Source organism: Festucalex cinctus, chromosome 2 (genome assembly GCF_051991245.1).
Source record: "Festucalex cinctus isolate MCC-2025b chromosome 2, RoL_Fcin_1.0, whole genome shotgun sequence".
Lineage (NCBI taxonomy): Eukaryota > Metazoa > Chordata > Actinopteri > Syngnathiformes > Syngnathidae > Festucalex > Festucalex cinctus.
Genome location: NC_135412.1, coordinates 8,364,757 through 8,387,480, shown reverse-complemented (window position 1 = coordinate 8,387,480; position 22,724 = coordinate 8,364,757). Strand labels below are relative to the sequence as shown.

Sequence of the window (22,724 nt, the reverse complement as noted above, 5' to 3'; positions counted from 1 at the left end):
ATCCGTAATCCACAGCCTAGACGGTAACAAACAACCTTGCTGACCCGGTTCTTGGTTCCTGTAAGAGTTATCAAGCCAGCGGCTCTTCGTTCCTTCAGAAACTTGTTCTTTGGTTGAGGATTTGGAAAGGTAACTGGTTTACACAGCAACTGTAGTTTCAAGCATGCAGGGTTTAGTTCAACATTTAATCTGTATAAGGGCTGGACTGGCACAAAAAAATCGGACCTGGCGTTTTGACTGGGGCCCAGCCCGGCCCAACTCGTGCCGAACAGGTTGAGGATTATTGATGATGTTTCTAAATCCGAACTCGATTTAACCAACTGGTCCCTCTAAATCAGGGGTGACCAAACTTTTTCCTTTGAGGGCCACGTACAGTATAATCGAAGGATGTTAGGGCCATTTTGAAATTGTCTAACTTTATTAAACACGCTAAAACTAATAAGTCGATTAATAATGCACCATAGTTTAGCTAGTTATTTTTAAACACAGACAGTTTTAAATTTTTCTTGATTTTGGGCTGGCCCACAACGTTGTAATCCCACAAGAATAGATCCGCCCCATCTCTGAACTAATCTCCACATTCAGAATCAAAGGAAGAGTAGTTGATAATAAAATGACAAATTTTAAATCACTTGAGGATCTCAGTTAATCATTAATGTGATTTGTTCACAATTAGACCTTGACACAGACAGCAGAACATGGAGGAAAACAGTTTTGCTTCTGGAACTGAAATCACTGACTTAATTAAATTACAAAAAGAAATATTTCTGTTTTAGATTTGAATAGTTTATTTGCATATCGAGAAAAACAGGCTGTGTCAAATGTAATTTTTTTGTATATGCTGAGGGCCGCAAAAAAATAGATGGCGGGCTGCAAATGACCCCTGGGCCGTAGTTTGGACACAACTGCTATGAATTGTGGGCCAGCCTCTTGAGGTAAAATGTAAGAAAATAATAATTAAAAAAGCACTGCATCAGCCTCAAAAGAAGCCGGCCAACCGGGCATCTGCCCTGTATGCCAGATGGCCAGCCCAGCCCTGACCAAGTCAAGTCAAGTCAAGTCAAGTCAAGTCAAGTCAAGTCAAGTCAAGTTTATTTATATAGCCCTTAATCACACAAAAGTCTCAAAGGGCTTCACATGCCCATAGTTGACAAATAGTAATGACAGCAAGTTTGCAAAGACATTTCCATTTAGTTTTAGGTAGAACTACAAAGAACAAACAAATGGATTTGCCACTATGACGGAAAGAGAATCACTGAAGCAGACTGTTGTAATTGGACTCAGAAAATCAAATCAGGGAGCAAGATTTGTGAGAATGGCCCTGAAGTTTCATCGGTCGAAGTTTTGTTGAACTCGAGTTGGTATCTCTATAAAACCTCAAAAAGGCCGGACTCTGGAAAGCTCCAGAAAGTGAAGGCGCATCTCCTGGTCAGGCCAAACAGGTCAAGGGAAGAAGGAGGGCTTGAGTTAAAAAAAAAAAAAAAAAAAAATCCCTGGGAGAGGAGATGGTGCTGAATTGAGGGAGGGATGCGAGGTTCAGGTTTCGCCTCGACGGGGGGTCTGGGGGAAGGACCGGCATTTTGGAATATACGAAGATCCATACAAGACACAGTGGACATAAAACCGCGGTGCTTGCCCTGACGCGGTGGGTGCAGAGTGCCAGCTGGGGCCCCGCGTTGGATTCCACTTAGTCTTTGGAGGGTTTGAGTGCATGGTGCCGTCGCTCGCTGGGAACACACATTTAACACACAAGTGACTGAACGTCTCCTCCTCCGTCCCATCACTTCTCGCCCGAGCTATTGCATGTCTAACATTTAGACATGTTCAGCTTTGTGGATTCAAGGACTCTTCTGCTACTTGTAGCATCTCAACTTGTTTTACTGGCTGCGGTCAGATGTCAGGAAGAGGACGACCGTAAGTAGTCCACTTTTCTTCTTCTTTGAACTTTCCGATAAAAATGATATGATGAGCAACATCTCAAAATGTGCAATATTATTTCAAATGCAGTTTTAGTAGTAGGATGGTGGAATTATAGTGTTACTTGGTGAAGATGTCAAGGTCTGTTTGTGTGGGATGGCGGACCAGGTGAACAAGTGCTCATTTGTACTCACCTGGCACTGACTCAAATCAGAGAAATGCCACATTCATATAAATAAACAACTGCTTGCTTGACGATCGCTAAAGCAGCTTGCAAGGTTGTACTCTTGATGACCCGAGAAAAATTGAAGCAGGACCTGTTGTGGGAAAACTTGGCTCGGCCTCTCTGATTCGTTTACACTCATTTCCCGATCTGCATGGATGGCTTTTTGTTCTGTTGCGTTTAATAGTTACAGCAAGAATGCTTGATTATGAATGTAATTGGAGAGTCAGTCAGTCAAAATCATCGTTGCCGTGATGTGAAGTGACAGGGTCAGCTGGTGCGTGACCTCAGCCTAGCAGGCCCAAAGGGTAGCAGGAAGTCAGTGGCGCTTATTAACTGAGATGATGCACGGTGGGAGGCCGACAGATAAAGACCCTCTTTAGAGAAAGATTCATTTTTCTCCATTCTGACTTTTAAGTGGCGTAGTTTTTTTGCGCATCAACACCTCACCTACTTCTAAAAAGCAAATAGCAGCAGTTGAGTTGGCCGGACAAACAAATTGGGCTTTCTTAAGCTGCCGGTGTGTTTGTACTGTTGCTTGACGCCACTATGTGGCCCAGATGGGGAATTTTTGGAGAGCGCTTGTTTACCTAAGGCAGCAGCTTGTCAATTGGGCACAGTGTTCCTGAAAGAGAGATTCATTCATGGGTGCGGCCCAAGCCCAACACATTAAGTACAGTCAGTAAAAAAAAAAAAGGGAAGTACTTCAACTTGATACTTACAGTATATGACAACTTGTGTAAGTTTGTGCGGTATATTTCAAACTTTTGTGTTTGTGGGTCACAGCAGCACCTGTTTTCGTGAGCATCAGTGAAGCAAACGTCGCCCATTCATTCAAATGATTCAATCGCGCGATTGAATCTTTTCATGTGTTTGAAATATGTATACCTTGCAAAGCCTTTTAATTGTTATAGAAAGTTTTCTTCCCTCCATTGCTCACAACTGTGACTTATCAAGTACACATCCTCCATCTTACCCTGATGCTGCTGCTACCTCCTCGCCCACTTAAATCCTACTTTTCTAAATATCTACTGCACATCTAAACGTTTCCTAACTTTCCCCTCCTCCACCTGTCACCCCCCCCTGCTGGTCAAAACAGAGGATGCAGGTGGCTGCATCCAGGACGGCCAGCTGTATAATGATAAGGATGTGTGGAAGCCAGAGCCGTGTCGAATCTGTGTGTGTGACAGCGGCGCGGTTCTGTGTGATGAGATAATCTGCGAGGAGATGAAGGAGTGTGCCAACCCCGTCATCCCATCTGGAGAGTGCTGTCCCATGTGCCCCGCCGACGCCACTGCCCCCATTGGTTGTAATTTATTTATTCACGTAGCCATAAATAAATTACTCTTTTAGCTTGTCTCACCCTGGCTAACGCTACCGAATGGGGGGAAACGCTGCATGATACAAATTGGCTGCATGATCAGCACTCACATCACCCGTTTTTTTGCTGCACTTAAGCAATTTGCTCGGTTTTGATCTACATACTTAAATTAGCTTAGCAACTAATCAACAACAGTTCTGTTGCGCAGTGCATGAATCGTGAAGTGTGATGTCAAATTGGTTGTAATAGAACCTGACCAAGATTGAAGGCCTTGAATTCCTTGGTGATGTCATCTGTTGGCAACTTTTATCTAAAAGGAGCAAAACTCGACCATAAATTGACACCATCAGAGTCATTATTTTTGTCTAGTGGAGTTCCTTGGCTATGTAGATTTTTTTTTTTAACTTCTCTGACGTTTTGGCTTAAATGATAAACATTTATCATTATCATCATCATCATCATTGCATGCCTGCTTCTGCTTTAGCTACCTACTTATTTCACTAACCAAGATGGCCTGTGGGTTTGGTCACTATAGTATCATCATATCATTTTTTCCTCTCCTAAACATCAACAGCAGAATAATAAAAAGAAAAATCCATAAAATCTCTTGAAATGCTTCTAAATGTGATGTTCTTTCTTCCCCATCACCTGTCCGTGGATGACAGAGACGATCGGCGCAAGGGTGAGGCCCTCGGAAAATTCCGTTACCACGACAACCCATTCTGCTTTAAAAATGAATAGAGTATTTCCTATTTCTGTAAATCGAAGTTTTAGCTTACTAATATTATCTTTTGTCAACCAGGGTCAGAAAGGTGAACCAGGTGAAATTGCAGATGTAAGTAAATATTTTTGGAAGCTGCTGTGGTGGAAATGCATTCTGTGAAACACTGTTGACCGGAAAATACCACATGAAACACCAACTGTTGCTCTTATTTGGACTAACAATGGTTGATGCACCGCCTCAACCTTTCGAAATGACCCACATTTATACCCCATTGTGCCCTCCAATTTTTCATCCACATACTTAAGTCTTTTTTTTTTTTTTTTTTTTTTTTAATTCCTGGAGTGTTAAATGTCCACCCCTCCCCCAAAGAGGCTTACAATCATTACGATTTATCTACATGGGTGCCTTGTTAGACTTTCTATAAATGAGCCAAATCCTACATTCCTGGGACTCAGTGAACCCCATCAAATCCTCTTAGATCCTCTCGGCAACTTTATAACCAGGGTGCGCGCACACACATCAGGTGAACAAAGTCAGTCCAAGCAGAGGTCAAGCAGAAGTGATGTTTTCAGCCAAACTCGGTCTGTCCAGTCAAATCTTCATCATGTTGTTTTCAGTTTGATTCAAGACGGCTTACAATAGTGACAAAACTTCTTTCCACCTGCAGGTTGTAGGACCAAGAGGACCAGCAGGCCCTATGGTAAATAAATATCATCGTGATCTTTTGGACTCCACGTAGGCCGCTACAAGCTACTTCTTCGTGGCTTGAGCAGGTGTTAGCCACACTTGGAAAGCTGCTGAGTTGAACATGTTTTTGCTCTTGTAGGGCCCCCCTGGTGACCAAGGATTACGTGGACCCGCTGGTGCAAAGGGTGACAAGGTAGGAGACCCAAAAAAAAAAAAAAAATGGTATTATAAATTTGAATGATCATGTTGGTAACCCGATGTAGCTTTAGCTTTTCTGAAATACATGCTTAAACTTCCAATCAATTTGACCAGTAACCAGTAAAGGCTAATTTAATTCATTTTTTTCCCCCCCAAGGGAAATGCTGGACCTCGCGGAAGGGATGGCGAACCTGGGACTCCCGGAAACCCCGGACCTGCTGGCCCACCTGGCCCACCTGGAGCCCCTGGACTTGGAGGGGTGAGTCTGTAATCCATGTAGCCCATCATTCGATTTTATTATTAACAGTGCTTTCAAAAGGTGCCTTTGTTTAAGCTTGGAGCAGGTCTATATTAGTTGGCATGCATGTTGTGCAGCACCTTTAGTATGAATTGAACTTTTTTTTCTTTTTCTCCGCCCCCCAGAACTTTGCTGCACAGATGTCTACAGGCTTTGATGAGAAGGCCGGAGGTGCTCAGATGGGAGTGATGCAGGGACCAATGGTATAGTAGCATATTCATTTGGTATACGTCCTGTACAGGAAGTCATCAGTTACAACCTCATGTGGACATGCCGAGTAAAATGTTTGCAATGTTGCCCTCTTGTGGTCAAAGTGTTACTATTACACAGATTCATGTCTGTATTTCCATTTTTGTTTTTGTGAATTTCACACATTACTAAGTTAAATGTTACTACGATATTTTACTTACACGTAATTTAGTTGTTAAATGTAGATGATGTCATCAATATATGGCTCTTGAGAAATCAATTGACACTGATGTATCCGTGGTTTAGTACAATTAATTTACCCATGTATGTTTCTTTTTCAGGGTCCAATGGGTCCCCGTGGCCCTCCTGGACCAAGTGGGGCCCCTGTAAGTGCATTAATCAAAGCACACAATTCAAAGCATGGAAATAAAGCCTTCCAATTGTTTGACTCACAAAGAATACAGTACATTTGCTAATAAACGTGTTATTGTTTACAAAGGGGCCACAAGGTTTCCAGGGTGCCCCTGGGGAGGCTGGAGAGTCCGGTCCAGCTGTAAGTCTCATTTCTCACTATATATGATGCTGGGTTTTTGGCAGGAAGACCTCATCATTGTTCCAAAAAAAATAATAAGAGAAAAACATGATTAAAGTTTGTTTTGTAGATTAATCTAATTGATTATTTGCTTCACAATAGGGAGCAATGGGACCGCGCGGACCACCTGGACCATCTGGAAAACCAGGAAGTGATGTAAGGATATGTTATCATCAAATCATTTCAAGGACACGATATGAACGGGAACAAACATATTTAACCCTTCAACGTGTTGTTTCGCTGCAGGGTGAGGGTGGCAAACCTGGCAAAGCTGGTGAGCGTGGACCTGCCGGACCTCAGGTTGGAGATTAAATGAATGACTTGGTGAAATCATGCGAGGAAATTGGAGCGGGATCTAACTTCCATTCCTTCTCTCTTGGCGTGCGTTCGCCTCAGGGAGCTCGTGGATTCCCTGGAACTCCTGGCCTTCCTGGCATCAAAGGACACAGAGTAAGTGCCCATCACTCCTTGATAATTGAAATATAAAAGAGCATTTTGATGATGCAATCTGACGCAGAGATCTGACCAGTCTTGTCACTGTCCTCCGTAGGGTCACCCTGGACTAGATGGCACGAAAGGAGAGAACGGTGCAGCAGGAGCAAAGGTGAGAAGACCCGCTATTAAAATAATATTCAACTTTTAGTTCCTGAATTCTGTTTTGTTTTAATCTTGTGCCTTCTTGTCTCTTTTTTAAAAAGGGAGAGTCAGGTGCTTCTGGAGAGAACGGTGCCCCAGGACCCATGGTGAGTGCTTTTAACAGTGAGAATTCCCATTCATTGTTTTTGCGTGATTTTGCGGTGTTGTGCAACGGAGCTTCTAACGTCATTTCAGGGCCCACGTGGTCTGCCTGGTGAGAGGGGCCGGACCGGTGCTGCTGGAGCTGCAGTGAGTTTTCACCTCTGCTTTGCTTTTGTTCAAGCATCCCTTCCTTCCTCTTCACTGACTTTCCTGTCCCAACTCCACAGGGTGCTCGTGGAAATGATGGCTTGCCCGGCCCTGCTGGTCCACCTGTAAGTCACATTTTTGATATGATTGCAATAGATTCAACTCATTTCTCATTTGAAGTACTTTTAATACTGATTACACAGCACTAACATGAAGGTTCTGTTTCCAGGGGCCTGTTGGTCCTGCTGGAGCTCCCGGTTTCCCAGGATCCCCAGGAGCCAAAGTGCGTACAGACATCCAGTAGACTTTAATGGTCGTGTCTTATTGTGGGGGTACAAATGTTGTTATTGTGCCCTGCCAGGGCGAAGCTGGTCCGACAGGAGTCCGTGGAGCTGAAGGCCAACAGGGTCCCCGTGGAGAGGCTGGTACTCCAGGATCTCCCGGACCTGCCGGAGCATCGGTTTGTCATTATTTTCACCTATAGCAGGAATGACCTCCAAGTGTCAAGATCTGATTGTGGCATGTTTGTCCTGCGCCACAGGGTAACCCCGGAACTGATGGCATTCCTGGAGCCAAAGGATCTGCTGTAAGTCCACTCTCCTCATTTTGAGATCATTGTGTAGCATGTGTGTTTCTCAATTTTGACTTTTGTCACTTTCAAGGGTGGTCCTGGTATTGCTGGTGCCCCTGGCTTCCCCGGTCCCCGAGGACCTCCAGGACCACAGGGAGCAACAGGCCCCTTGGGACCCAAAGGACAGTCTGTGAGTTATTTGAGAGTGATCGGTAAAGTTTGAAAGTTGTTAAATACTCATCTTTACATCATGTCTGGTTTAGGGTGACCCTGGTCTTCCTGGATTCAAAGGTGAAGCTGGACCCAAGGGAGAGCTTGTAAGTGTTTTTTGGATTATATTTAACTTGAATCATCATTTAGTATGAAATGATAGCATTGCGATACTGATATAACCTGATGTTTTTCAGGGCCCTGCTGGTCCCCTCGGTGCACCCGGCCCGGCTGGTGAGGAAGGAAAGAGAGGCGCAAGAGGAGAGCCTGGAGCTGCTGGACCACTTGGACCTCCCGGAGAGAGAGTACGGAATCCATTTATTTAGCAACATAGCTTTAAATCTCCAGCAAGTCCTCCAACAATAATGACCATATTGGTCGTTTAACATGCACCAAAATACGACCACCTGTTGCGTGTTGTAGTTTAGCGACCTCTTATCGGCCATTTTAACTCTTTGACTGCCAAACGTTATCCCAAAAAACAACCCCAACGGTGCCAGCTGATTTCGAGCATTTTCACTCACCTTTCAAAGCAAACAGAATATTGTGCGGTATGACTACATGAACGTGGTGGATACCATATGAAAGATTGGATTCCATTCTTTCACGAGAAAAGAAAAAGTATGTTTCTACCTTTTTACGTTTTGAAATTAGGTCACTTGAGTGACATAAGCGAAAATACAAAAATCTAAAGAGAAAACAAGCTTTTTGTGAAACGATTTTTTGCACAACAGGGACTTTGATACTAATATTTTTTGTTTAGTGACAAGGAAGCGCTGTACAAGACGTTGCGCTGCCCATTGAGAGAAAAAAAAAACGTAATAAACGTAAATTAACGTTTATGGCAGCATTCATTAGGATTTTAGAATACGTCATAAAACGTTTTTGGCGGTCAGAGTTAAATAGCGGGAAAAAAAAAATACTAAATTGAGACTCAAACCAGAATCTTCTGTGAGAGACTAACGTCTAACTTACTGAACTAACCATCCAGTAAAAATCTTGACATGCATGTCAATTCGCCGTCGGAAAATGTTTGGGGTTAGGATGAGGCTTTCAGTGAGGTTGTACAGTACACGTTACGTCTTTACATGGGACTCGATGGTTGAGATTAGGAAAAGGTACAGTGAGGTTTTAGACCGGTAGAAAACAGGTAGTCAACACTAACAAATATGTAGTTAATACTAAACCAACCACTGGACGAATAGCTCAGTCAGATAAACACTCGTTTTCGGAAAATTCGGACCGGGTGTTCGAAACTCTCTTTTAGTATTTCTGTGCTATTTAACATGGCCGCTAGAGGTCGCTAAACTAAAATATGTAACACTTGGTCGTAATTTGGCATCTTTTCAAAACGACCTATGTGGTCCTATTTATTGGAGGACTCCTGTAAAAAGGCAACATAATAATTCAGATCCTTGTTTTCCTAATTCTGATGATGCTTTTTGCTGCTAATCCTTACAGGGAGCTCCTGGCAACCGCGGTTTCCCAGGTCAAGATGGTCTTGCTGGAGCGAAGGTGGGTCTTTGAACTGCATTGCTTTAAAAATCCAAAACCTCTTTCAGATAAGTGTACTTCAACCCTGGAAAAAAATTGGCTGGAATGACAAATGTTGTCATCAACTGATTTTGACTCTTGATGTTCTTCAGGGTGCTCCAGGTGACCGCGGTGTTCCTGGTGCTGCTGGGCCTAAAGGTGCTTCAGGGGACCCCGGACGCACAGGGGAGTCTGGTCTTCCCGGAGCAAGAGTGAGTGTTGCCTCACACAATCGGTACAAATCTCATATTTGAAATGGTCTGAATGAATGTTTTGCCTTCCGCAGGGTCTTACTGGCCGTCCTGGAGATACTGGTCCTCAGGGCAAAGTTGGACCTTCTGTGAGTACTATAAAGTGGAATCTCCCCTTGAGGCATTATAATCTGTATAATGAATAAATAAAATGCAAACCAGTGGAGCAGCTATAACATGCTCAATTGGACAGATTTTGAAAAAACACAACAAATTGGGTTGATTGAACCATTGTGGATTACCATGACATGGATTATTGAGGATCTACAGCCATAAAAACCACACATCTTTTAGGTTTTCTCAGTGCTATTGTTAAAGTAAGTTAAAAAGGATTCAGGCCGTCAGGCTAATGATATTGGAATATTCTATACAAAGCAAACCAGGTAATACATGACATTATGATTCGAGTTCTTTATTTACATCTGCAGCAAAATCTGTCTCTCCGTATTCATTTGTGCATTTGATCATGACAGGGCGCAGCGGGTGAGGATGGTCGCCCCGGCCCCCCTGGTCCTCAGGGAGCCCGTGGACAGCCAGGAGTGATGGGATTCCCCGGACCAAAAGGAGGCAATGTACGTTTGTCAGGACAGAAATAGAAATATCTCAAATATGTGAATGTTTCATCGTTCAGAGTGTTTCTAGAACTGACTCATTTTTGTTCAACAGGGTGAGCCTGGAAAGCCTGGAGAAAAAGGTCTTATTGGTCGCACTGGTCTGAGAGTAAGTGTTCGTTCATCATTGAGAATGTATACTTAATGCACATTAGTGGATTTGTGAACTTTATTACCAAAATGCTAACTAGTGTTCCGCTCTGAACAGGGCCTGCCTGGAAAAGATGGTGAGACTGGATCTGCTGGACCATCGGGCCCTGCTGTAAGTGTTTCATTCTGTACTACTATACTAAATTTCAATATTCCAAACCACTCCCGTAATGAATGAAAATCCGCACTATAGAAATAGCATTATTTTTCAAGATCTTTAATACTACTGGATGCAGAAAATTGAATTATGAATCGCTACTGCCACCTGTGGCCGAAAAATAAAACTGTATTTTCCCCTGCTTCAAATACATAACGCACACATATTACATCCCAGACAGAGGGTGGGAAATTCAAACCCAAATTCTGTCTGAAAACTATTGGCCAGAGGCTTGCAGGAGTAGCCTACCCATTGAGAACAGCTGATGTGTTAATCTATTAATTAGAAGATGTTTCAGTCATAAATGGTCAAATAAAAAGGATATTGTAAAGATATTTTTGGCCAAATTGTTACAGAGAGCAACTTTAAATTCGCTTTTAATAGACAAACATGTTTAAAACCACATTTTGAGAAAGCAATGACAAACATATTAAATCCATCTAATTAACAGTAAAAGTCCTTTTTTTGCCCAAACTAACAAATGTATGTTGTTACCGCACAATTTATGTCAATAAGCATGCCCAAAGAAACATTGTAAAAATTAATCTACTGCTGTTGCTTTCTGTAAGCGAAAAAAGCAGGATTACAGAGGTTTTAACATATGAATACTTTTCTGCTGTTGACCTACCTGCTTTCAGTCTGCTGAGTTGAAATTTAAACAGTGTAAGGGCAATAAGGCAGTGCCATCTTGTGGCCAACAGTGGTGTTACACAAAAAATAACTGTGTGACTAACTGTGCAAAATAAAATAATCATAATTGGTGAAATAGCGGAACCGCGAACCTGGAACCCGCTTTTGAGGAGGGGGTTTACTGTATTCACAAAATTGGATTTCATTGTCGTCTACATTTACTTGAATTTTGATACGTTTTTTTAAACATTCATTTCTATTTCAGGGACCCGCTGGAGAGAGAGGAGAGCAAGGACAGCCTGGACCTTCTGGCTTCCAGGTTAGTATTAGGAAAATGCATTTGGACATCTACTGTAGTACCGTAGTAACAAAACCTTAGTTTTCAAAAAGTCCCCAGAGTCCATGTTTATTCACACTGGTAAAGATGCATAAACACAACACACTACAGAAAAAATGACAACTTTTCTGTCAAATAGGGTCTGCCTGGACCAACTGGTTCCCCCGGAGAAGCTGGAAAACCCGGAGACCAGGTGAATACTTTTTCAGTCCAACATGTCCATACTTCATCTTTGGAGGAAGTGGAATGATGCCAAAGTGTGATGATGATGATGATGATGATGATGATGATGATGATGATGATGATGATGATGATGATGATGATGATGATGATGATGTTGTCAAAGTGAGCAGCTACAGCATTTGCAAGTTGAACAGATAGTTTGAATTATTCTCACTGAGCTTCCTTTCTGTCCTACATTTATTGATTGAGATGTTTGTTTTGAATAGTTGTCCATGCTAATGCTAATGCAGTTGTACTGAAGAGTTATGGAACGTTCCATTTAAAAAAAAAATATTCCTCAAACAGGGTGTTCCTGGAGAGGGTGGAGCTCCTGGAACTGTTGGACCCAGAGTAAGTTATAGTCTTCCAATTCTGTTAACTCTTTTATTGCCACACGGTATAAAAGAAAAACTTTGCTATGACAGAGGCATTGATCATTGACGAAAAGAGCTACAATACTTCCATCTGCTGGCCATAGTTTAGAGTGTTTTAGATTCCACAACCCATTGACCAGGCTTTGCTGCACTTAGACCTTACGCTGAGAAAAAAATAATAAAAATGTTGACGTTATTTAACGTTTATGGCAATATACGTCGTGATTTTACTGATCGTTATTAAACGTTTTTGGCGGTCAAAGAGTTAAGGAAAACATACATCGTGAAATGTTTCATGTTAATGCAATTTACTATACCAATATTAAGGTTGCATCATGATAAAGGTACAAAATATACAATTTAGATGACCTTTATCTCTTCATTTTGCAATAATTCCATGTTACTGCGTCGCTCCTGTTAATTCAGTGTACCTGTTCCCTAACAGGGTGAGCGTGGTTTCCCTGGTGAGAGGGGTGGTGCTGGTCCTCAGGGTCTGCAGGGTCCTCGCGGACTTCCCGGAACACCTGGAAGTGATGGACCCAAGGTCAGTAAGGAACAAGATCATTTTCAACTCTACCTCTATGAATTTATGCCACTTACACTTCATCGGCAAGGCCAAGCTCCTCACCTTGCGTTTTTCATAAATTATGAACACGATCAAGATATGCTCTTCCTTTGCGCAGAAAAACAAAAACAAATCACAGATTAGCCCTACATTTTACAAGTTGTTACTATGACCATTGTACAACGGGGCTGAAAAGTGACATCGTCCTCATTTAGGGAGCCATTGGACCTGCTGGAGCTGCTGGACCCCAGGGACCCCCTGGTCTGCAGGGTATGCCTGGAGAGAGAGGAGCTGGTGGAATCCCAGGAGCCAAAGGAGACAGAGTGCGTGGCAGATTACTTGTTTGTTCAAAAAGCCTTTTGTGTATGATTAACATTTTGCTTTGTCCAACAGGGTGATAATGGAGCGAAGGGACCTGAAGGAGCACCTGGAAAAGATGGTTCTAGAGTGAGTCCACAATGATTTGCTTCTGATTTTTTTTCCCCACCCCTGTTGGCAACCATTAATCAGTACCAATAACCATGTGCTCGTCACTCCAACCTCAGGGTTTGACGGGCCCCATTGGTCCTCCTGGCCCCGCTGGACCCAACGGTGCCAAGGTAAGAATAAGAGGCCCGCTTCTGCATCACTAATGCGCAATTAACCCTTTTACATAGGCTACTATCCAAGTTGCATGCTATTTAGTATAACTGGCTTGACTGCTTCTCTTCTATCCAGGGTGAGAATGGACCTGCAGGACCTTCGGGTGCTCCTGGTGTTCGTGGTGCTCCTGTAAGTATACGTACAACCAGCACATTAGGACATGCTTGTAGTAAGTGTTTTTTTGTTTTTGTTTTTGTTTTTCCAATATTCCAATTAGGGTTGCAAAAGTTAAAAATGGCTGGTAAATTTCCACATATGAGAATTGGACTGTGGGGAACAGGCTTAAAATGGAAGTCAAAAAATTCACGACAATATGTTATATGCAGCCCCACTAGTCTAAATATGGTTTTCGGGTTAATATTGCGTTAGTACAATATAAATTAAGCAGCAAAATCCAGCAGTTTTTATCAACATCAGAAGGCGGCCATTTTGCCACTTGCTGTTGAGTGAAAATGACGTCACAGCTGGTAACAACCAATCACAGCGCAGCTTTAGAAAACAGGTGAGCTGTGATTGGTCGTTGCCTGAGCCCTAAGCAACTGTGATGTCATCTTTAGTCGACAAGTTGCAAAATGGCCGCCCCCTGAGATGGATAAAAACAGTTGTATTTTACTGCATAACTTATATTCCACAAATATAATATTAATCAGAATGTCATGTTTGACTAGTGAGGTCAAATATAACATGTCAAGAAATGTTTAAGGTTGACTTCCCCTTGAAACAAAGTTTGCATTAAATGCTTTAACCAATATTGTGGTGCAAGATACAGTATTTGTTCCCAATTTATATTCACCATCAAATTTTGCGTTCATTCTTTTAATTCTTGTTCACTGCCAATATTCTCCTTGAGACGTTTAACATACTAATAAGTGATGACTGGATCATGTACAAATAATTAAAGAGTCTTGTTGGTTGGATAAAGTATCATATAGTCGCATTAATAACCATCATATTCATGTTAATTGTAATCGTCTTATATTTATATTGATGAGTGAGCTTTATATTATGGCTTCCTGGCGCATATTTGTTCCAATAAAGTATACTCTGACTGAGTCTGATCTAACTTCCTGCAGGGTGACCGTGGTGAGGGTGGTCCTCCTGGGCCTGCTGGCTTTGCTGGACCTCCTGTAAGTACATTTAATCTCATGGAACATTAGTCCCAAATATACCAATGTTGCTGCCTTGCGTGTGACACATCCAGGGTGCAGACGGTCAGCCTGGGGTCAAGGGAGAGCTTGGTGAGAGCGGACAGAAAGGAGAGGCTGGTGCTGCTGGACCCCAAGGACCATCAGGGGCACCCGGACCTGTGGTGGGTACTTAGAATTAAACCCAAATCAAAGCTGACTCCACAAACGGTAAGTCTAAATGTATAAGGTATAAAGACTTATGTTTGTCGTTTCTCTCTGACAGGGCCCAACTGGTGTTTCAGGACCAAAAGGAGCACGCGGTGCTCAGGGAGCTCCTGTAAGTAACCTGAATACAATTTTACAGGGAAAGGATTATCATAATAATGTTTAATCTTCAATAAATGCAAGCTGTGTAAAGTTACAACTCATGCCATTTAGTAACTGTTATAGCCACTGTATAATAGAGCTCTATTTCCTAACAGAAACTGTCCGCATTGGTAGTTTTCTTTCTTTTGGAATTTTCCTAGACGAGCGCAGGTATTATAGGCCGTAAGGGGGCCTTAACGCTGTTGTGAGATGGAACGCAGCCAACTCCTGGTCAATTGAAGTGGCTCCCCTCATTCCCTTCAAATTCAGCGCAGAGAGAGATGCACAGTCTACATTCAGTGAATTGATTTCTACAATGATTCAGAGGGATCATCCCACACTGCTGCCATATATATGAATGGAATACGATGACATGCACCACACACATCCGTGGAGTTCAGAATCTGGCTGCCAGAGCCTCGATCAAATCTACCAAAACCATGTTACACCACCTGTGTCAAAACTTAGACCTGTTTTTAGCTGGTCTCAAATCTAATGTGCTTTTAGTCCAGTGGTGTCCAAACTACGGGCCGGGGGCCATTTGCGACCCGCCATCCATTTTTCAGTGGCCCGCGACATATGCTAAAAATGGCATTTGAGTCAGTTCAAATAAAATAAACAAAACAAAAATGTTTGGAGATGGTCAAAGTAAGAAGGGAGGGTGTCGCAAAACTGGTGCCATTAAAAGTTATTTTAGTTAACTTAAACTAATGAAAAAACTAAAACTAATGAAAAAAAAACTAATATTTTTACAGAAAAAAAACCCCCAAAAAAACGAAAATGCTTTTGAAAAAACGAAAACTAACTGAAGCTACATTTTATGTTTACAAAACAAACTATAATTATAGGAAACGTCCTTCGTTTTAGTCTTTGGTAATTAATTTAATGCATGAGCTGTTGGGGATGATTTTAAATGCGATTTTTAGTAGATTTATTTTGATATAAACCGGAATAATGACATTTGAAAGTATGTAACACAGAAGTGACATCTAACAAAGCCAATAGAAAAGCACCTTCAGATGACGTCGCACACATGGTGTTTTTTAAATATTGCGCACAAGTAATACACGTTTTTTTTTTAAACTAATACTGAAACTAACAACCTAAACTAAAACTAAGCATTTTTTAAAGAACTAAACTAATAAAAGCTAACAGAACCACCCTGAAAATTTATAAAAACTAACTAAAATTAAAAATTCCAAAACTTTAATAACCCTACTGCCATATTACAAATAAATTGGTTTATATACTGTAGCATTTTTCTAAATATGCAAAAGCACAAATAAATTATTTGTACAATTTTTAGGACTAAACCCAATTTTTCTTCATAACATTATGTGGCCCTTATGTCCTTCTGATTTTCTGTATGTGGCCCTCAAATGAAAAAGTTTGGACACCCGTTTTAGTCACTAATTAGGCAGATGCGCCGGGGCTGCAACAGAATACGCCGAAACGCCTATCAAGGCGTAGCGAGGTCTCCAAAATTCACAAACACACTCAAATTAGACTTGCCCAGCTCGAAAATGAAGATGCACCCGTTTTTACGCCAAGCGCCTAGAGATTTAAATAATGTCTGGATTCAAATGTCATTTATTAATAGGGTACTCACTGCCAATTATGTTTCACGCTTTACATTTGGAGGTTGAGTTTTGGAACTACAAATGTACGGAACAGACAAAACGGTCATCGAGATGATCCTGTGCTTGATAAAATTGTGTCACTTTACAGTCAAGCAAGACCGAAATGCTGCAGCTCAATTGTGGTACATATCAGAATGTATAAAAGTGGGCAGCCCTCCATAAATCTGACTAGATGCAAATAACCTTTAATCTGTAAATGGTTTACAAGAAGTTATGGGTGAGGTCCACACGTTTGCTGATGATGGACACGGTCTGTCTTTGTCAGGGTGCCACTGGTTTCCCTGGTGCTGCCGGTAGAGTTGGAACTCCTGGCCCTAATGTAAGTAAATTCATTTCAAAATCAACACTTCTGTTTGTTTTTTTTAACTGATGGATGTTTTCTCCATCACAGGGCAACCCTGGTGCTGTCGGACCTGCTGGTCCTGCTGGCAAAGATGGACCAAAGGGTGCTCGTGGGGATGCCGGAGCCCCAGGAAGACAGGGAGATGCTGGTCTTCGAGGACCTGCTGGTGCACAAGGAGAAAAGGGAGAACCTGGAGAAGATGGACCGCCCGTGGGTCACCCTTTCAGACTGATTCAGTTTCTTACTGCCAGGAGAAGATCTACACTGGATCATATCTTGTTGGTCTGTGTAGGGTGCTGATGGACCTTCAGGACCTCAGGGTTTGGCTGGATCTCGTGGTATTGTTGGTTTGCCTGGACAACGTGGAGAAAGAGGCTTCCCTGGTCTTCCTGGACCTTCTGTAAGTTCTTGATTGCTTCTGAACTATTCTGCTATCCTGTCGTTGCACTTAACTGTTCAACATCCACTGTGCTGTTGTAACAATTGCAAATATTACACATAAACAAACCCTAACATTTTAGATTTGCATTTTAGATACAGTATAATTCGTTTTCAGAATATTCTCAAGTCATAAAAGAGATTCTGGGATAGCCTGCTGATGGGGCAACTAAGAAGAACAATACGTATAAAATTAATACCCACTTTGTGTCAAGGGTGAGCCTGGTAAACAAGGATCTCCTGGCTCTGGTGGTGACCGTGGACCTCCTGGACCTGTAGGACCCCCTGGACTTACCGGACCTGCTGGAGACACTGGAAGAGAGGTGAACCTGGCATACACAGGCAGAAAAACCTATTAACCACATTAACTAAGACCACAGTAATAATAAATTGAACAGAAGTAATATTTTATTCAATATATCTGCCTGTGCTTCAGGGTACCCCTGGATCAGATGGACCACCTGGCAGAGATGGATCTGTAGGAATCAAGGTGAGAGAACATAGTCCATGTTCTCTGGAATAATAGACACATTTGATGGCAATAACTTAATTGGTGAGTTATAATTCCTGTAGGGAGAGCGAGGTAACACCGGTCCTGCTGGTGCCCCTGGAGCTCCTGGTCCTCCTGGTCCTGCTGGCCCTGTTGGACCTCTTGGCAAGCAGGGAGACAGAGGAGAGTCTGTGAGTAGCACACACAAAAGAAAAAACTAATCTTCTAAAAGGCCGGTGTGAGGACACCAATTGGGTACATGCACGAAGTTGAATGTAAACTTGAGAAAACATCTCTCTACAGGGTGCACAAGGACCTGCAGGACCTCCTGGACTCGCAGGTGCACGAGGAATGGCCGTGAGTATCAAAAACGGAAATCACCTTCAGGAATCAGGATGAAGCTGATGATTTTAACTGCGTGCTATCTGAAGTTGTGAATTTTAAGACGACACTTCTTCACTCCAGGGACCCCAAGGACCACGTGGAGATAAGGGCGAGAGTGGTGAGGCTGGTGAGAGAGGACAGAAGGGTCACCGTGGATTCACTGGTCTGCAGGGTCTTCCTGGACCTCCCGTAAGGAACTCATGGCCACTTAAAGCATTTTTAACTCATTCACTGCCATTGACGGAAAAAGACGTCAAATGATGCATTTTTTTGCTGGTCTGGCAATGAATGTGTTCATAAAAAATAAAAAATGAAAAAAATCAAAGTGGCCCTTGCAGCTTTCTATTTTTCTGTATGTGGCCCTCAGAGGAAAAAGTTTGGACACCCCTGCTGTACATTATATCAACAATTTATAATTGCTTCATTGATTTTTACCATGTTTAACTGACGGAAAAAAAGACGTCAAATTATGCATTTTTTGCAGGTCTGGCAATGAATGTGTTAATGTGCCTTTTTTTGTTGTTGCCTAATCTGTTTTTATTTCTTCAAACAGGGTCCCGCTGGAGATGCTGGCGCTTCTGGACCTGCAGGACCAAATGGAGCCAAGGTGTGAACAAAAAGAGAAGAAAAATGACACACCAATTCTCCATCATGCGTTATGATATTTGAAGTTAATGGGGGTCACAGGTCGGTCTCTGTGCAATTCTCCAATCACTTGTCAAAATGGGAACAGCAAAATGTGAGAGCCTTAATTACCCACCAATGTGATAAGACGAGCAGCGGAGGCATTTTGTAATTACTGTGTGGGGAAATGAGGCTGACAGACAGGGGGAACCACTTCTGCAGAGATCAGAATAGGCTGTAATATCTCCTGGAGATTAGATAAGCAGAGGGGTTATGATAAGAGGAATGAAGGGAAAATGTCACCACATAAATTATCGTCGTGCATAATAAGGTAAAAGTGGTATGGAGGTGAGGGGGGTATAATAGAGGGAAACTGAAAGACCATTTCAAATATTTCGTCAGACTTTTGGGCGTCATTGAGCCAACGAAAGTTTTATTCTAAATATGAAGAGTTTAGGAATGATTCACATTTACAGTACATCATGGCCAATTAGCGTCTGACTTAACACTCATTGTTTCTTTAGGGACCACCTGGACCAGCTGGGCCCGCTGGCAAGGATGGATCTAACGGACAACCTGGCCCCATCGGACCACCTGGACCTCGTGGGCGCTCTGGAGAAAGTGGCCCACCTGTATGTCAAACTTGAACTGAATTGAATTGAATGCGATTTATGTTTGGGTAGTATTTTCCCTTCTTGATCATTTGCTGTTTTTGGTTAGGGTCCTCCTGGAAACGCTGGACCCCCTGGTCCTCCTGGGCCCCCAGGCCCTGGCATTGACATGTCTGCCTTCGCTGGTTTGGGTCAGACTGAGAAGTCTCCCGATCCGCTGAGGTACATGAGGGCTGACGAGGCTTCCAGTTCCCTGAGACAGCACGACGTTGAGGTTGATTCCACACTCAAGTCGCTCAACAACCAGATTGAGAACCTGCGTAGCCCCGACGGTTCCCAGAAGAACCCGGCTCGTTCTTGCAGAGACCTCAAACTGTGCCATCCTGAATGGAAGAGTGGTAAGTATATTTGCTGTGGTAGAAGAATACATTTACTGTATGACAGTTATAGAACACGAGTTAACTCATTGACTCGCAGCCATTTTGACTGAAGCAACCCCCTTTGCTGTTTTACTGGATTTTGACTGATTTTGCAAGGCCCACAGAATATTGTGTTCTATTGCTATAAAAACATGGAATCTACCAAAAGAAAGATTAGTCTCTTCGTTCATCAGGAAAAAAAAGAAGTATTTTTGTATGTATCCATTTTGCAGCAATTAACAATAGAATATAGCTTAATTTCATCAATATTCACAAACCTGTTGAAAACACTGGGGAAAAGAGCTTGTTGCAACATGGCCCTGGTTGATCTCTTATACTCTGCTGCCACCTACTGGTCGTTTTTTGTAACAACTACAACTGCTTTAAGCGACCTATTCAAAGTCAGAGGCGGCATCAAAGCCTTGTAATGCTCTAGCATAAAAAGTAAAACGTAAAAGAACGTTTTAAAGTTTTTGGGAGCAAATGAATTAAAGATGGAAAACGATCAACTGTCATTCCTTGCGAAATTAATCAGTAATAAAGATACACTGTAATTTTTGAAGACTAGCCAGTGCTGTTATCTTTAGTACAGCATCTACAGCTATATGTTGGAACTCCACATGGATCCGTTCTTGTCCTCAGTGATTAATCTCGTAATTGAAGAAACAAAAAAAAATGGACTGATCGGATCAAGGGTTAGGGTTCTCAAAATTATGAAAGCTTGCCAATGAGATACACAAAAGGACCAGTGCATGCCCATAAATGGTAAAGACTAAGAACCTCGTAGGCGTGTGTACCACAGCGGCATTTATGCATTCAACCGCCGACTTGTTCCATCTCTCAAGGTGACTACTGGGTTGACCCCAACATTGGAAGCATAGCCGATGCCATCAAGGTCTTCTGCAACATGGAGACTGGCGAGACCTGCGTCTACCCAAGTATCGCCATGGTACCAAAGAAGTCCTGGTGGACCAGCAAGAACACGGATCGCAAGCACATCTGGTTTGGAGAGACCATGAATGGAGGATTCCACGTGAGTGCAGTTGAACAAACTCCCTGATGAGCATGAAGACGTTTCTTGAAAGTGGCTAATCATCTCCCTCGACTTGTTTGGTTACAGTTCAGCTACGCTCAGGATGGGCCTGCTGCGAACGCCGGCAGCGTCCAGCTGACCTTCTTGAGGCTTCTTTCCAACGAGGCATCCCAGAACCTCACGTACCACTGCAAGAACAGCATTGCCTACATGGACCAGGCCTCAGGCAACCTGAAGAAGGCTTTGCTGCTGCAGGGCTCCAACGATGTGGAGATCCGCGCAGAAGGCAACAGCCGCTTCACATACACCGTGTTGGAGGATGGCTGCAAGGTGAGTGCAGATACCAGAAAACAATATTCCATAAAAGTGAAGTGAGAGTAAAACCGATACGTTTCTTTCTGTTTTTCCGCCGACAGAAACACACGGGCCGGTGGGGCAAAACTGTCTTCGAGTACAAAACACAGAAAACCTCCCGTCTGCCCATCGTGGACATTGCTCCTATGGATATCGGAGGAGCGGATCAGGAGTTTGGCGTGGATGTAGGCCCAGTCTGCTTCTTGTAAAGTGGAATATCACAGTGACCCCCCCAGAATAACAGGAACGAAATAAACTCAACCATGAAACACTACACACAATTCCACAATAAAGACGACTGGAACTCTAAAAGAAAATTGATCTCACAACGAAGTGCTCTCCAAGTTGGATGCTAGCACTGAAGGGCATCGGCAATAAGTGTACATCTCTGTCAACACGCTTCCTGAGATCCAGTCATGTTTCCCATGGCCCACTGTTGACGGGTACGAGTCCGGAGGAAGAGGGACTGAGCAAAAGTTGTGGAGAACTGAAACATGACTTGATGTCACTTATTTATTGTGTCACTTGAACGGGCAGAGATGAGGTAGGACTGGAGGGGTTCACTTTGTAAGTACGACAAGCCCCTTTCCACTACAGCCGCACAACCTCTGTCCCAGTCCTACTCCACCTCCCTCCCTGTTCCCTCCTGTCACACCAATATGGCATTTTCAATCCGTGTCGACCAATAAAATATTCTGAAAATCCAGGTACTCCATGCCTGTCCATCGTGAGCAGGAGCAAAACCTTTACTGTGTATTATAAAGCCTTGGTTGAAGGTTCAATTGTTGTAAAGGTCTGTGTTTATAAGCAACCAGATGGTTTATGTGTGTTTCCACATGATGTGTGTATATGTGTTTATATGCACACCAACACTTTTTGGAAAGTGAGGTTACATTTGGGGTGTATGTTCCAAAGTCCTGTACTCCTTCTCTGCCCATCAGAGAAGGGAAACGTATTCTGCTTATCCAAAATTTGCTTTGTAACGAATCCTAAGCAATTTTGCCATTTCTTGTAGTCATCTATATGGTTTGAAGCTACCTCACGCTGAAAAACAAAGTGAAAATGTAGAGATGACTACAAACACATCTACTATCGGGCAAATCCTAATGGCTGCCTTTGCTTTGGGTGGCTCTTTCTTCAGAAGGTGCTATGAGTTTTGTAATAGTCGGTAACAAAAGCCCCTCTACCCCAGCCCTAATTCCCACTAGCCTCACACCGCAGTCACACTCCACCCTGCCGAAGGGGCGCCGTCGGGCAAGACAGGTGGAGACCAGGGACACTTCAAGACCTCTGCTGAAGTCCTCACACCAAAGCTGAACCAAGTCGCTCAATAAACAACCAGGGTGGGACGCCTCTGTGTGCGTGAGGGTGTGTACATTTTTTAAATTAATTTTATTATGATCCGTTTTGTTTCTATTTTGTTACACTTCTCATTGATGTAAATTGGAAATAAAAGGAAAAGAGAATGAAAAAGTAGATTTTTTGCTTTGAGTTTTCAATAAAAAATAAGTACATGCGTGGGAATGTTTTCTTCCATCTTTTGACCACACATTTCGTCAGTGTGCTTTAAAAGTTTTTTGTAGGGATGGCCGAGTACCAATACCAGGT

At 42.8% G+C, this 22,724-nt stretch overlaps 1 protein-coding gene across 3 annotated transcripts; it reads left to right on the top strand.

Moving 5' to 3' along the window:
* The first annotated feature begins 1,596 nt into the window (after nt 1-1,596).
* Nucleotides 1,597-22,594, top strand: LOC144013581 (uncharacterized). Of its 3 annotated transcripts, XM_077512642.1 has the most exons (54): nt 1,597-1,914; nt 3,240-3,446; nt 4,127-4,143; nt 4,264-4,296; nt 4,853-4,885; nt 5,012-5,065; nt 5,228-5,329; nt 5,494-5,571; nt 5,899-5,943; nt 6,057-6,110; nt 6,252-6,305; nt 6,396-6,449; nt 6,546-6,599; nt 6,700-6,753; nt 6,848-6,892; nt 6,981-7,034; nt 7,115-7,159; nt 7,264-7,317; nt 7,396-7,494; nt 7,576-7,620; nt 7,697-7,795; nt 7,869-7,922; nt 8,013-8,120; nt 9,277-9,330; nt 9,462-9,560; nt 9,635-9,688; nt 10,073-10,171; nt 10,266-10,319; nt 10,419-10,472; nt 11,413-11,466; nt 11,624-11,677; nt 12,013-12,057; nt 12,526-12,624; nt 12,861-12,968; nt 13,039-13,092; nt 13,191-13,244; nt 13,363-13,416; nt 14,361-14,414; nt 14,489-14,596; nt 14,698-14,751; nt 16,686-16,739; nt 16,812-16,973; nt 17,056-17,163; nt 17,417-17,524; nt 17,638-17,691; nt 17,775-17,882; nt 17,995-18,048; nt 18,157-18,264; nt 18,629-18,682; nt 19,224-19,331; nt 19,420-19,708; nt 20,575-20,762; nt 20,850-21,092; nt 21,179-22,594. In XM_077512642.1, exons 1-54 carry the CDS (start codon nt 1,821-1,823, stop codon nt 21,323-21,325), a joined length of 4,473 nt encoding a protein of 1,490 aa, XP_077368768.1. In that variant the 5' UTR covers nt 1,597-1,820; the 3' UTR covers nt 21,326-22,594. The 3 variants fall into 3 exon arrangements, with proteins under 3 accessions (XP_077368768.1, XP_077368769.1, XP_077368770.1); XM_077512643.1 differs by lacking the exon at nt 3,240-3,446; XM_077512644.1 differs by lacking the exons at nt 1,597-1,914; nt 3,240-3,446; nt 4,127-4,143; nt 4,264-4,296 and adding an exon at nt 4,699-4,766.
* Nucleotides 22,595-22,724: the final 130 nt, after the last annotated feature.